The 15,865-nt window shown below is 39.6% G+C and overlaps 1 protein-coding gene across 1 annotated transcript in view; it reads left to right on the top strand.

Annotated features, from left to right (window-relative positions):
- The first annotated feature begins 1,205 nt into the window (after nucleotides 1-1,205).
- ZFYVE16 (zinc finger FYVE-type containing 16) overlaps nucleotides 1,206-15,865 on the top strand; it is a 29,122-nt gene continuing 14,462 nt past the window's right edge. Inside the window, 6 exon segments of the mRNA XM_062613898.1 lie at nucleotides 1,206-2,516; nucleotides 3,016-3,151; nucleotides 6,917-7,026; nucleotides 7,215-9,391; nucleotides 13,770-13,866; nucleotides 14,916-15,089. Of these exon segments, the coding sequence (XP_062469882.1) occupies nucleotides 6,957-7,026; nucleotides 7,215-9,391; nucleotides 13,770-13,866; nucleotides 14,916-15,089 (2,518 nt within the window). The 5' untranslated portion in view covers nucleotides 1,206-2,516; nucleotides 3,016-3,151; nucleotides 6,917-6,956.

Below are 15,865 nucleotides of genomic sequence, written 5' to 3'. Positions count from 1 at the left end.
ACTTGAATGCTGTTGTGAGGATAAAAGCTTCAGTATAGCTTTCTGCACAGGCTAAGTATGATTAAACACAGTCATGGAGCTGAAACGATGTAATTTCGCAGTGAACAAAAAGACTTTCCTGGTAATCTAAAATTAAGATGGGTTGAAGACCCGTGTGCATATGTGTTTTTCTTCATCTCTAAACCTGATCTTTTCTTGTTTTAGCATGCTCCAAATAAAAGCAGGGCTGATTCTGCAGTGACAATTAGCTGTGACTAGCTGAAGACCTCGTAATGCCTATACTTACTAACACTGTGGAGGGTGTTCTTCAAGGATTCTTAAACATCAAAAGGCACCTTGTCATCAGACATTAAACTGGTTAGCTGGTAATAATTAACTTATTATTTTATTTTACAAGTTATCACCACTGAAAACTACTGCCTACCTCCATATAGAGAGACTGTATTTGAAAATAAGTTGTCAGTCCATCCGGTAACTTGGACATTCTCTACCCTGGCAAATATGTGTTATCTCCTTCTTTAAGTGTTGCGAAGTCCCTCATAGAATGTTGGGTTTGAACTCTGGCAAATGTGCCTGTTATGTTGAAAGTGATTCATAAAGTTTATAAAAGAAGTGGCATGTGAAGTGCATTGAGGCACTTGCACTCATTGCAATTCATCCAGATCACAGTATTTGCTTTCTTTAGTTAACAGGTAAGTAGCAGAATTTTTGCCTCTGTTTCTTAAGATACTTTCTTTGTGCAATTTGAAGTGCAGTATTGGAAGTTTGCCAGAGACCAAGCCTAGTCTGACTGAGAAAATAACATAAGCAAACCTTTGTTATTCTCTTTTCTTCAATTTAAACTTGCCTTTTGGAGGCCTCAGAAGGTAGAGGAGGGTGTTTGATCAGCTGTTGATGTGACCTAAATACTAACTGTTCAGAATTCTTCGTGGGATTGGCACAGAATAGCTCACTTCAGTGCAGTTCACATTTTTTGTTGGAAATACTGGCTTCACAGTATCACACAGTATCACAGTATGCTAGAGATTGGAAGGGACCTCGAAAGATCATCTAGTCCAATCCCCCAGCAGGAACACCTAGATAAGGTTACACAGGAATGTGTCCAGGCGGGTTTTGAATGTCTCCAGGGAAGGAGACTCCACAACCTCCCTGGGCTTCCTGGGTTCTCCTTGGTGACTGCTGCCTGGCAGAGCAGTGAAGTGTTAGTTTTCCAGTTAAGCACTTGGGTAAGATAATGATGAATGCTGGTCAGGACACAAGTAAAAGCTTTGAAAGATAAGAACTTAAGGTGAGCTTGCTAAGAAACACATCAAATGCTTACCTACTTAGTGTGCTTTTGGTAATCAATAAAAAGTACTACTCTGCCCTCAAACAGAAGTTAACAGAGCAGAGCTGACTGTTGATTAGGGAAAAAAAAAAAAGTGGATGTTTGCTAATCTGTGTACTTGGAAGCCCTTGTGATCAGTGTGTTCTGTTCTTCAAGTGAAATGAGCTGCTGCTTAAGGGAGCAAGATGCACATAAGGACAGATTGTGTGATCAGAAGTGGTGACCTGTAGTGGTATAAAATATTCACAGCATGACCTCTTTCTGTTCTTTAATGTTTTGTTTTCAGTCTGTTTCTTACTGAAGAAGTAGTAAGTAAGCACTCCAGCACTTCTTTTGACATCCAGCTGCATAGTTTACTCATACAGTAGGCAGTCATCTGGTCATAAGGAAATAACAGACTTAATTAGCTCAATTTGGTGCAGTAATCCATGAAATTGACTCTCTAAAACTAAACTACCTTACCTCATTTAACCATAACTGCATCCCCCTATCTACGCTTGACTTTCTGAAGTAAATCTTTCTTGGATCTTGCTCTTTAAACTGAGTTTTACAATTTTAGATAGTAGCTGGTAGCTGTTACTGTTGTCTTATGGTAATTTTGAGCTTTGATTATATTTACCCTTTTTGAGAATGATTTGTATTTTATTTTCAAGTCTTCTCACACATGAATATTTAACTTAACCTGAAAGCATATCACAGACAGTGATTTAAACATTGTTTAAAACTTAAACCTTTCTACTTTGAAAAAAATTTATACAGTGGAGCTGTTAAGAGCCTCAGATTGTATGTCTCACTGCACTGTTGCCTCAGATACAGTTATGAACATTGCGTTTTAATAGTTTATTTAAAAAAAAAATAATCTGTGAACCGATTTTGAGAGAGTCCAGTGTCTTCAGAACTCAAAAAAAACATGATCAGAAGGCAACACATAATGCTGTTTAGTCAACAGAAGGTCCGTGCCTTTAAATGCATAAGAGGTGACAGCAGCAAGGAGCAGACTGGCTTAAGTCCTGCAGGTGGCTGCTGGAAATGCAGGTTAAGCTTCCCTGTGCTTTTCTTTCCAGTACTGATTTCTTCCTGCTCGTGCATTGCCCCTTGTGGTGTGCTGGCATGCTTTTTTTTTTTTTTGAGGAACATGAGGAACTAATCTGGATGAAAAATAACTGAGGAAAAGCTCTATTAAACCCAGGTCAGTTCTTGCTCTGTGCAGAGTCACTGAGCAGATGGTAACTCTTGTGATGTAAGGAACAGTAGAGGGACAAGCTGTTTACAAAACAGTTTATCTAAAACCTTCAGTGGAGACATCTGCAGCTTTAGTCTACTGTTCCATCCCCAGTGTTTTTCCTTTTTCCCATACAGAACAATAATTCCCCTCTCCCATCTCAGTCCTTTGCTTTTTTTTATGATTTTGTAGAATTAAGGTGGGGGGGAATGGTGGGTGTTTCTTCTGAAATTTTTACCTACTTAAAAAAAAACCATAGTTGATGGTGCTGCTGGTTTCAGATTGTTAGACGTATAATTCTTTAAATAATATATTCGGAACAAAGGCAGTTTGCTAAAACACATGGTTTCTACAGACTTCTTTTGGTCAGGGAAACAAGCATCTATTTAATAAAAACTAATCACTAGAGCTTTTTCACAGCTCTATGCCATTCCGTGTTTAATGTAATTATTTGGGTTGGCCATAGGCAAATCTAGGGAGCACAAAATAAAACTTGATCTTCCTGCTGAAAGAGGATTTGAAACCATGTAAGAAACCAGGAAGCTTTTACAGTTATTTGGTGATGCAGATATATGGGTTCTGGACAGAGAGGTTCAAGAGAGGTAAGGAGCTTCTGCTTATCCCCTGTTGGGGCTGAAGGTCATTTTGTTGTGTTTTGGGGTGTTTGTTGGGTTTTTTGTTTCACTTTGTTTTTCTTGAAAAAGCTGAAAACCTGTAAAATACTTCATGAAAAGAGTAATGAAATTACAGGAATAATATCATAGTTGTTCAAATTGATGTTAGTTGTTCAAGATGCTTTACTAACTCAAATGGAACCATTTTAGTTCAAAACTGTAGATTGTCACATTATTGGCTCAATAGACTTGAGGTATTGCGATAGTTTTCTGAGCTCTCTGTAGAAATGATTGAATCTGTATTAAATATGTGTAAATATTTGCATATGATTTCAGTTCTACAATTCTTTGCATTGAGTTCTTTCATTTTCAGAGAAGACAGTGAACCAACAGTGTACAGTGGATATTCATCTTTCTAATCTACCTGTTCAGCATTACAATCTAATAATACATATATGTTTAATTCAAAATTTTTCTTGTTCCACTTAAGAGTGCAAAATAATGGATAATCTCTAGATTTTCTTAAGTGCAAGATAAAGATAAATGAAATAGTTACTTTCCTCAATATATTTTTCTGAAATATGAAAGATTTTTTTTTTTTTAATTAAAGCTTCTGATGTCATTGAGAAACCTGAATGAAAGTTATTTCGGAGACATCTTTAATTTCTTAGTGATATATGTTCGATTCCTTCATTGACAATTAGGGGTTTCCTTAAAAAAAAAAAATAAATTGCTGATCTTAAAAATGCTCAAAATTCTGATTGCAGTAAATTGGGAGCTTAACTTGCAGATCTGTAACTCCTCAGTGTTTTGTGTAGGTGATTAGGAGTGCAGCAGATGGAGTCACAGATTTTTGCCAGGACCTTGTTGTGGGTTGATGATTGTTTTGCTTTGGAGACCTGTTTTGGTGAAGAAACAAGCAGAAAGCTAACTTCGTTCTCTCTCTAAATTATATGACTTTATCGTTCTAGCTCTTAGCTTCCTGTAGGATGAGAATGTGTGCCAGTACGAAGTCCTGTGGCTGGAGAGTCATGAGGGGCCTGCGATGACCACCCCTTTTGGTCTGCACATTAGTTGTAGCTTAGGTTGTACCACTCAGGTACAACCTGTGTAATAAATCGTAGAATTACAGACTGGTTTGGGCTGGAAGGGACCTTAAAGCTCATCCAGTTCCACCCCCCTGCCATGGCCAGGGACACCTTCCACTAAACCAGGTTGCTCCAAACCCCATTCAGCCTGGCCTTGAACACTGCCACGGATGGGGCAGCCACAGCTTCTCTGGGCAACCTGTGCCAGGGCCTCACCACCTTCAGAGGGAGGAAATTCTGCCTAAAATCTCATCTCAATCTCCCCTCTGTCAGGTTAAAGCTATTCCTCTTTGTCCTGTCCCTACAGGCCCTTGTCCAAAGCCCCTCTAAAGCTTTCTTGTAGCCCCTTTAGGTACTGGAAGCTGCTGGAAGGTCTCCCTGGAGCCTTCTTTTATCCAGGCTGTACAAGCCCAGCTCTCTCAGCCTTGTCTCCATAGGGAGATATCTGCAAAGAATAAAAATCAGCCTTATGTATTTCTTGATACATAGGTTTCTTGTGATCCTGAAGTATTTTAAGTTTTTTGTGTCTGTTCAACTAACTTTTTACTCTATTTTGTTGCTGTTCATAAATAAACACATAAGGATCGGATCTGTTCTGTAATGTCTCTTTGATGTGCAGATAGACTCCACAACTCAATAAAGTTGTAGGTATGCCTTTTATTCAGCACTGAGGCTCACAGGGGATAACTCCTCCAAAAGCATGCGCACCTCAGCATTGTTTCCCCTTTACATTTATCCTCTAAAGTTATACGTATGCATGAGGTTGCATAACATGCCTATACATATTCATGTCTTATTCCCGCTTCATATTATAATGAGCTGAGAAGTCCTTTGCGGCTGCGCAGTGCCTCCTGGTGGTCGTGAGCGAGGATCTCGAGATGAAGTAAATGAGTCTTCCTTGAGCCTGAACTTTTCACGTCTGATTGTTACACGTGCTCCCTGGAGGCTTGGTCTTTGTCCAAAGCGCAGTGCCAGTTTCAGCAGGCCTAGGCGTCCAAAGGACTGGAATCAAGTCACAGTCCCTACTTCTTAACAATAACTATGTCCTTATATCTAGTTCTAGCATACAGAGGTGTCCAGAGGGCGGGAATCAAGACATGGTCCCTACTTCTTGACAATAACTATGTCCTTATATCTTGTCCTAGCATAATCATGAGTGAGCAGTGATATTGTTAAGCAAGCGTCCTGATCTATCCCCTTGTACATTGCAAGTAAGACAAGCATGTGCAAGCAGTAACATTGTTAAGTAAGTGGTTTGACCTATCCCCTTGTACATTGCAAATATCATGTAGGATAAGCATGAGCAAGCAGTTACATTGTTAAGCAAGTGGCTTAACCCTAACCCCCCTGTACATTTGTTAACCCTTTGCATCATCTTAATGGATCACCAGAAGCTGTTAACCTTGTAGACTTTTAATTGGAATAACTTCTGTTTCAAATGATAATCTCTCACTTGCAGGAGGTCATGAAATGAGATTATTTTATGAGCAAGAACCATATTCAAGCGAGTGTAAGAGAAATGGCATTAAGTACATACTTGTTGCTGTTTGCTCATTAGGTGGCTGTCTAAGATGATTTGTGGTGCAGCATGCTGAAGACCTTTGGAGTGACTAACTCATGGCCATGTAGATAATGCAGTAGTATATTCAGACTTTATTTTTTGCTTATATAAGGTCACATAATACTGCATCATGTGGTGATGCATGCTAGTTGTTTCATCTTTCTTACCCTTTGAAAGTCTATTAGAACTATGATTCTGTGTTAGCTTAAAGTACTCTTATTATACGTGTATTAATAGGGTAGTAAGTGAATGCACCTGATCTGAACCATTAAGTTAGAGGAGACCTTACACCTCATTGGAGGAAGTAAGGCAGAGAATCTGGATCTGTAGCTACAGTGTGTCATAAGAGGTATGAGAGAATTTAAGTGTTTTGGCTCTAAGCTTTGAGAAGAAACAGTACTAGGTGGTCAGAGTACATTGAATGGGGTGGAGTGTGAAGTCAGCCAATGCAGAGAGTAAGTGCACTGATTGGACAGGTGAGACTGACTGGTCTGTAGTTCCCTGTGTCTTCTATTTTCCCCTTCTTGAAAATGGGTGTTATATTTCCCTTTTTCCAGTCATCGTGAATTTCACCTGACTGCCATGATTTTTCAATTATGATGGACAGTGGCTTAGCAACTTCATTCGCCAGCTTAATTGAGAAATGTCTAAGATTATATAGGCATCATTTAAACAGTTCACTTGTGCTTCAAGGGGGATAATGGCCTTTTGGGGGGCTTTGCATGTGAACTGTATGGCATAAAACATGGGGAGTCAAACTAGCAAATCCTAGTATCCCTTCTGGTGTTGAACTTTCTGACATCGTAATGCCATAGTATGTGCATTCGGCTGCATTTTGCTTTAGTAAGACACCCTCGATGTCGTAATTCAGGGTGAACTTTTGAGTGTATTGTGCATAGTGTAGTGTAGAATGTATTCAGTGTACACGGAGGCTGACAGCCTGTAGCCCTGTTTGTACTTGCATTTTGTTCACATGGAGCGAGGTGAACATGTTATTAAAAAGGGAAAAGAATACTTCATAGAGGTTGTCTTCTAATAATACTTTGTAAACAGCAAAGTGTTGTGGATGAAAGACCACAACAGTCTCTCTGTTTCTCTTTCTAGGTTTAAGAAGGCTAAGACTTCCACTAGAACTGTGTCTAGAATGGACAGTTACTTTAAAGCTGCTGTTTGTGACTTGGACAAACTACTCGATGAATTTGAACAGAATACAGGTTAGTTCCTGCACTGCCTTGTTTTCCAGTAGAGTGATTTTGGTCAGATGACTGTTACCATGGAGTTTGAAAGTAGCCTAAGCCAAGTGAAATCTTGTATTCATCAAAAGATGGAATTTAGAGAGAATACACTATGAGAGAGAGGAGTTTTACACTCTTTGATTTTTATTTCTTTTTGCTTTAAACAGATGAATATGACTGCAACAGAACACCCCAAAATCCGTATGGCTCAAAACACCATTCGCTGTCTTCAGTTCTGGATTGCTTACAACTTGTATACCCAACACCAAAACTGCAAGAGAATGCTAACAGTTGTGCTTCATCAGAACAGGTCTCTCTAGCTAGCCACCTTGGAGCACCTGAAGTGCTTCCAAGTTACTCACCACAAAACGAGCAACAGAATGTTTCTGGACCTGATCTTTTGTCCACTGTGGACAGCAGTTCCTTAAATGAAATTCAGGCTTCAAACCTGGGAAGTTGCAGTGTACCTGTGTGTGATCTGGTTAACGACACAGGTAACTTAATCCACTCAGTGGCTGCTCAGGAAGATACTCAAAAATTGCAGCCAGATGACTTCCAGTACAGTGAAAGCTTGATTGGCTTTGATGTATCTTGCACACGTGTTTCTACTTGTGTGTCATCAGCTGGTGTTAGCGGTGTTTCAGGTACAGAGCGGAGTGATGGGAGCTCAACACTACAGGAATCAGGACATCTTAAAGCTGAGGAGGTTAATAATTTAGCTTTAAAATCAGACAGTTACGCTGCAGCGAAGATCTCAATTCCATGTGACGAGCAACACAGGACAGAATCTGTAAAGTGCAACAAAGTATCTGAGCAGCTTGAACAAACTGCTTGCCTTGATACGGTGCGTGTAACATTACAGGGTTCAAATGTGTACAGTCCTGAAGATGAGAAAGCATATGAAAAATTGATTTGTGAGCCACAAGATGAAAGCACAGGTTCTGCAGCCAGCAAAGAGACGTATGGAAGAGATGCTACAGAAAAGGTAGACTCAAAGGATGAGACCAGTATTGAATTCATGCCTTCAGATCTGGCCGGGAGGCCTCAGTTGCACAAAAGCCATGCAGCATTACCTGTAAATGGTGTTTTACCAGGCTCCTCATTTGGAACAGGAGCTAAAGTAGAACTGGAAAAGAAAATCATAGAAGAGAATGTAGGTACTAAAGAACTTAATAACAATGAAATACTAAAGAGTGTTACAACTTCATGTATTTCAGTTGAGGACATCCAGGCTTCGCTGTTGTGTTTTCCACTTCCTGTATCTATACGTGGTTCTTTAGTTGTAACAGACAAAAAAGTTACTCCCTTACCTCAAAATGTGGCTGAGGTTATTAGTGGTACTTTAGCTGTTCATGCTGGAATGTCTAAAACTGATCTCTGTGGTAGGGAATCCTGCGAAAACACTGACTTGAGTGAACCAGAAGTATATGTAGATAAAATCCATGAAAGTATTGTGAAAAAAAGTACAGATGAAGAGAGGTGTAATAATGAAAATGTAATTGATGACAGTGATTCTCAGCAAATTGAAGCTTTTGCTTCTGCCTTCCTAGACTGTGAAGCTGAGCTATATGGTGTTGGTGTAGACTCTTATTACAGTGAAAGTCTGAGCCCAGTTATGTCTGACTTTACTGTGGAGAAGAAAGTTATTAAAAGCAGTACTCTAATACGCGATGCTGAGCTTGATGATTTCTTGTATGGACAAAGTCTTCAATCCAGTGTGTTGAAGTCTTCAGATGATGATAGTAACTTAATGGAAGCTGATGCAGATGAAGGGAATTTAATAAATGTGAACAACCCAGATTTCACAGAGCTCACTGAAGAACACATGCAAGCAAAACTGGAAGACATAACAAGCGTTAGTGATAATCTTGAAATATCTCTTACTGCCAGTGAATCGGAATCTGTAACAGAAGAGAGTGTGTCTGGTAGTCGGGACATGATTGAGAGCAGTAGTGAAGCACTAGTTCCTAGTGTTCATGCTGAAGGTGCAAGACCAAAGCAGTTGCTTGGCCTTTCCCACAGAGCTGTTGGTCAAAGACAACAGAAAATAACAGATGTACTTGAGAGGGAGAATCAGGAAGCCAGTTCTGTTATCCCAGAAGCTCCCCTCTCAGGCACCAGCCAGCAGGTTGGTAAAAATCCTTACCCTGAGCACTCCGGGGAAAGCTGCTCTGAAGCTGGAGGAAACCAAGCATCTGAAAACGTGAAATCACTTAAAATACCTGCAGTTCTGTCCTGGAAACAACCATTGTGGGTTCCTGATTCAGAGGCACCCAACTGCATGAACTGCCAAGTCAAGTTCACCTTTACAAAAAGACGGCACCACTGTCGTGCATGTGGAAAGGTGAGTTAACTGGAGAGGGGCCCTGTGATGCTGAAAGCAAATTAATCCTGATTTAGGAATAACCAAAGTACAGAAGGGCAAGAATATTGACAGGTCTTTTTCTAGGCTTAAAGTATTTAAAAAAAAAAAAATGTATATAGGTATATGTCTCTATGTATCTTCACAGAAACTTAAAGACTGTTGGAAAAGACTGATAATTAGTAAATGCATGACATTACATAAAAAGTAATTAAGTTCTTGTTGTATCTTCCATTCCTGACTGGATTGATATCTTTGTATAGAATAAGGAAGGTGGGACAGTGGTCTCCTTCTTAGTAGTCGTCGTGAATTGGCTTTTTACACAGCTTTTAAGTTGAACTTAAGTATTAAAGCTTAAAAAAAAATGAGGTGGTGATGATGACAATTTTAATTTGGGTAAGTGGTTATACCAGCTGTAAAACATTGTCCATAAACTGGAAAGATTGCATTTTTTCAGGAGCTGTAACAGCAGTACCAAGGCAAAGGATTTATAGCCTAAATCTGTCCTACCATGTTTTTAGAAGTATAATTTTCTAGGAGAGTCATCTTGGGGAGGGGAAAAGTGTGCTACTTTGACGGCATGAATGGTACTCACCAGTTCAGCAAGTAATCTGTAAAATTTTTTTCAGACTGTGGTCTTCTGCAGTGAGCGGATAGCACCAAAGCTTATTCTTAATCCAGAATTCTGTTGTGAGCTGCTGTGGTTTATGCTTGTGCTAGTGCATAAATGGAAATACTAAAATACTAGTGAACTTATTTTTTAGTCATCCTTTATCCATAAAGTAAGCTTTATGGATAAGGATGTAAAGGAGAGACTAATACCAATACTTACTAACTTTTTGCATCCCCAAAGTTGAGAGGGTTGGCTGTTTTTCCCCAGGATGCCTCTTCTAGCAGTGTGTATTCAAAGCTTAGTGAACTAAAATGTAGGTCTGAATTTGGCTGCTAAGAAAATTAAGAACTTGACATTGTGATAGCCTAATAGTCATTGAACTTAGCCGTTTGGCAGAATATGAAGCTTTGTAACAGTTTAAAGCACAGTTCTTCAGTGTGTTTCATTTTACTCATAAGACTGTCTTGAAGTTCCTTTTTGCATTTGCTGTGAAATTCTTGCACCTTGTTTAGAGAGAGGTATAAAAGCACCTCTTTGCACAGTCCTATTTACAGTCATCAGCTGTTAGTGGTGTTGATCTTGTGTGTTAACAGAGGGGGTTTTGGCAGAATAGTTTAGGAGGGGCCTCACCATGCGTGTTCATTGGGAGAACGAGTGAAGGCAATACGGGTTATCTGAACTTTACAGATACTGAGTGCTATGCAGTTGCAATTGCCATAGGTTTTTGAATGTGCAAGTAGCTTAACTTTCTGTCTTGTAAGACTCTGTGTCTCTTTAATAGTAGCTTTTTGTTTTAAAACAACAGCTGAAACCTAAAACATTTCCTTGTGGACCTGTTGTGGGTTGTGGTGTTTTCAGCCACTTGGAAATAAGGAGGAACAGATAAGAATTCACTGTCATCCTTTGTGGGCTATTCTGGAAGACAGCTGTAGTTTTCACATGATCCTGCAGCTTTTTCTATCAATGAAATGAAAACACTTGTGAATTCTGGCTTCTGTGCTGGAGGGAAGTGTCAGGTTAGTGGTCTCTGCTTTCCCTCCCATCTGCAGCACTTGTGAGGTGAGACAACTTCACAGCTTCTTTGTTGAGGTGTTTATCTCTCGTTGTGGTACCCTTCTTCTTCCTAGCTCAACCAGGATCAATTTCTTTGCTCAGCAGCCTCAACTTCCATCTTATTTTCCCTGTTGCATTACCTGTCCCTTTAGTTTGTCTTTGCTTCTTGTTTCCTCTGCGTTAAGATTAAGCTGTTGGTTCCAGTGGCATGAAATTTAAGAGGATACCTATTTTGAAGGATAGTAAGGCTTAGCATTTGAAGCCCTAAAGTGTATTATAACTCTTTAGCAATTAATCTTCACAAGTTACATTCTTGAGATCTTTACTGAGCATGTGCATTTTCAGTTGGGTAACACTGTAACACTAACGCAGAAGCAATTGGAATAGTTTCTTTCTCGTGCTACACTGATCACTGTCCTTACAGTGACTTTCCCTACTTGAAGGAGTTCACCTGTAATAATTTTATTTCAACCGTCACTGCTGTTTGGTTGGTTTTGATTTTGGGTTTGGGTTTTTTTTTTTAATCCACTTTCTTCTCCTGAAGATAATTAGGAGTAGCATGAGACTAACCGTTCTTTCCACCTGCTTAACTCTGTCAGAGGAAGAAGGCTTCTGTCAGAGCAGGGTTTCAAAAGATTCCTTTTATAAAGGCTAAATCTGACTCTAGAGTCTGCATATAGCTAAAAATGGCAGGACTCTTTAAAAATCTGCAAATCACCCTGAAAGAACATAAAGGAAAAGCGAGAAAAGCATCAGATATTTATGGGAACTCTTGTAGGAAGCAGTTCCAGTAAATTCTTTGAACAGCATTGTGCAGGTGTAGTCCAGGCTAAAGAGATGCGTTTTTTTCCCCCATTCCTAGTTAAAACCAGGATATATATACTGTTGGTGTAGAAGAGCATATTCTGTTCTTTCAAATCAGTCTTCAACAAGGTTTTAAAATACTTTGATGGGAGTGACTAACATAAAGGCAACTATGCTTATTCTTTCTAACAAAACTGGGGAGCCTACTTAGACAACATAATTCCTGAACCAGAGTTGGTAAATATGTTGGGATGCAGTGAGGTCTGGATTAGACAGTTGTCTGTGATGTAGAAGGATTTCCTGGCAAACTGGTAATGCTTGTTACGGGGAGACTGCAAGATCAGTGGATAAAGAATGGATCTTTGCAGGTATGAGACTGGATTGTTTTAACCATTATCTGAACCCTAATGAAAGATTTCAACAGCTACCTTTAGAGGTAATACTAAAGCAGTAAAACAAATCTGACCCAGTTCTGGGGTTGAGTCCGTCTTCCTGTCACTGTTGTTTCGTGTAAAATAGTTACAAGATTAACAGAAGTATGAGTGAAGTTCAGAATAGGTGGTGCACCCTGGAATCCTTTTCATCATTCTAGATAAGAATATACATTCAATATCACTCATGTCATCCTTGTTGCTGCTGTTTGTTGTGTACATGCTATGGGTTTTAGTCTGGATATTTTATTTTTTTTTTTTAAGTTTCTGCATGAGAAATTAAGATAGAAGCTGCAATATTGGGCTGCAGAGGGTTTAGAATCAAACAAGCGTATTTCTTGGAAGTATTCTGATTGCTGTGCCGTTGTGTATCAGCTGCTTCCAGCTATGATCTCAAAAAAAAAAAAATTAAAAATATCCATTTTTAGCTGTTTTGTGGTTGGCACATGGTCTTATGTGTTTAGATCCACTCACACCAAGAAACTTTAGATTCTGCTCCATTTCACAGCTGAGAGAGTGTTGCCAAGAGCTGGGTGCTTGGCTGTGTAATGTGGGTGTGATTGGTTTGAAGGAAGGTTGGTTTATAGGCATCTAAGGATTGCTTTCGTCCAAAAGAAGTAACAAGGAAATTTCAGCAGTGATGATACAGATAGCTTGTGGTGCAGTTCAGGGCAATGGGACTGGAAGAACCCTTCACAAAAGCAGAGTTAGCAGACTTTGTGGTTTGGCCTAAAATGTGGAGCTTTTCTGATTCTTAATCACAGACTGGTTTGGACTGGAAAGGACCTTAAAGCTCATCCAGTTCCAGCCCCTGGGCAGGGACACCTTTTACTTGACATGTCCAGCCTGGCCTTGAGCACTGCCAGGGGTGGGGAAGCCACAGCTTCCTTGGGCAACCTGTGCCAACGCCTCACCATTTTCTGTGAGAATGGGAGGAACTTTTTTCCTAAAATCTCATCTCAGTCTCCCCTCTGTCAGGTTAAAGCCATTCCTCCCTGTCCTGTTCCTGCAGGCCCTTGTCAAAAGCCCCTCTCCAGCTTTCTTGTAACCCCTTTAGGCACTGGAAGCTCTAAGATCTCCTTGGAGCCTTCTCTTCTCCCGGCTGAACCAGCCCAGCTCTCAGCCTGTCTCCAGAGCAGAGCTGCTCCAGCTCTCAGAGCACCTCCCTGGCCTCCTCTGGACTCACTCCAACAGCTCCATGGCCCTCTTGTGCTGGGGGCCCCAGAGCTGAATGTGCTGAAAGACTTTTTAGGCTACTGGTTTCCCTTATCCTCAAACAGAAACGTATTGTAAGGTACACATAATAAAGCTATTTTTATGCTGCCATACTTCAAAAAATGTGTGTGCATGCTTATATAATGCAGTCCTTCTTAGTAAGAGGAGTAAATAACAGGAACTTAATTTAGGAGATAATGTGATTTTTGTCTGTAATATTTAATTCAGTCTTTTTCTGGTTTAGGTTTTTTGTGGTGCCTGTTGCAGACGAAAATGCAAATTACAGTACATGGAGAAGGAAGCAAGAGTGTGTACTGGCTGCTATAATGACATTAGTAAAGGTAAAAAGGTTTTTTGAGTAATTGCAGTAATCATTAAAGAAGAACAGGTACAGCTAGCATCACTTTAACCTTCATTCTTTTTTAAGAGCTTCTGTTACTTTAATTGGTGCATGTTTTCCTCTTTCTGAGATGGATGGAGGAAGAGCACAGTTGTACGTCTTAATTGGATTTCAGTTCTTGCGTTAAACTTTGAGTAGCAATCTGGTTATTTTTTATTAAAAAACAAAACAAAATAACAACAGCAAAACCAGCAAAACCACCACCCCCCCCCCGCCCCCCGAAACCAACAAAACCAAAAAAAACCCAAACCCCAAAAACCACAAAAAAAAAACGAAAAACAAACAAAAAACCACAACAGGTTTGAACTCCAAAAGCCTAAGCATAAAGTTATGCTGTTGGGTCATCTGTGGCAGAAATCTAGCAAAAAGTGATCCTCCCACCACAGTAGCCTTCTGTGTGTTTAAAGGCCATACCCCTGCTTGTTTTCACGTCATTTGCCCATTTTATGTAGCTTTTTGTCCTGATATTTTCACAAGTCATAACAGTATTACAAGAATTGAATCATAACTTTTCTTAACTCAAAGCTAAGCAGGGATGCTTGTGGAAACAGGAGGGAAAATTGAGGTCTGGATCATTAATACTTAAACAACAACTTGAAAGCGTACCAGATTTTTTATATGCCACGTGAATAGTTTGACTTGGTAAATGTGATATATGTATTTGCACCAAGGTGCAGGGATCGCATGGTTCAGTGTTGCCACTGCAGCAGCAGCAGCAACATGTGCAAGGAGGTCTGTTTGTGTCTTAGAAATTAATTAGGCAAATGTGCAGGTAGAAAATCAAGAATTTCCTTCTGTACAATAGCTTGAGTGTTCATTTTCCTTAATTAGCTCTCAAATTGTGCACTGCTTTTGCAAAAAAAAACTACCCAAAACAAACCAAAAACCAAACAAAACAAAAAATAAAAAAATGAAACCCACCCATAATACTGCATTGCATACAAAATTGAATTGACTGCGAGATCTTAAAAACTAACCACATCCTTTTAGCACAGGCATTTGAAAGGATGATGAGTCCAACTGGTCCTGTCCCAAATTTCGGTGTTTCTGTTGAGTGTTGTACTGTTCCACCTTTGGAGGAAGCTCAGATACCGGGTAGTGCTAGCTCTTCTTCACCTTCTGCGTCATTACCTACACCAGTACTTAAGCAGCCTGGTATTGAAGGTATGCTAAATACAGTGTAATAGATCTAACACTTCCAGGTTCTCTTTGGAAGGAGTTGTTTATCACATCATGGGTTCATACTTGGTGTTCTGCTTCTTTTTTTTGGGGGGGGGGTGTGTGTGAAGGAACTCAGCTGGTACACTGGAAAGTTACTTTTATTTCCCACTTTTGATGCTATGTATGAGTTTGATCAAGCCTGTCTTAAGTCTGCATTTATCTAACGTGAATGTTACTTTTTCCTCTGTTTATGTTGTAATATTTGTGTGTGTGTGTTGATACTACTTTCATAACTTCTATATAGTGTAAAAGATCTCTGGCTTGCATTGTCTTGCAGTAAAAGCAAAAAGTAGTTGCTAAGGGAAGACTTGCTGGGGAGCAGCAGGGATTCTTTTTCTATGTAAATATGAACGATGAGTGGCCAAGTAGTGTCTTTGTTCCACTTCTATTAAACATCTGACCTTCAATAAAAATAATTTTTTTAAACACAGTGATAAAGTTATTTTTAGAGAGTATTTCATCTCTTAGTTGTGAAATGCACTTCATTCTCAGCTTATTACAGAGAGGTGATTGAGGAAGTTGTCTTCCTTATATAGTAATTGGTAGATTTAAGTATAGCATGGCAGCTTCCTCTACGAGTATGAGGGTTTTTTGCATGAGATTTTTTTTTTTTTTGGCATGACTGAAGCCTGGCTGATGTCAAACCATCTACCTGTGCTGGTGCCAGTAAACTGATTCTCTGTATATTTGGGTGGAAAAGGGGCTTAATTTTTATCCTT

The sequence above is a fragment of the Pezoporus occidentalis genome, unplaced genomic scaffold, assembly GCF_034315485.1.
Source record: "Pezoporus occidentalis ecotype Australia unplaced genomic scaffold, CSIRO_AGI_Poc_V1 ctg170, whole genome shotgun sequence".
NCBI lineage: Eukaryota > Metazoa > Chordata > Aves > Psittaciformes > Psittacidae > Pezoporus > Pezoporus occidentalis.
Note: the sequence above shows the minus strand (reverse complement) of the source record. Positions and strands in the feature narration are given on the sequence as shown.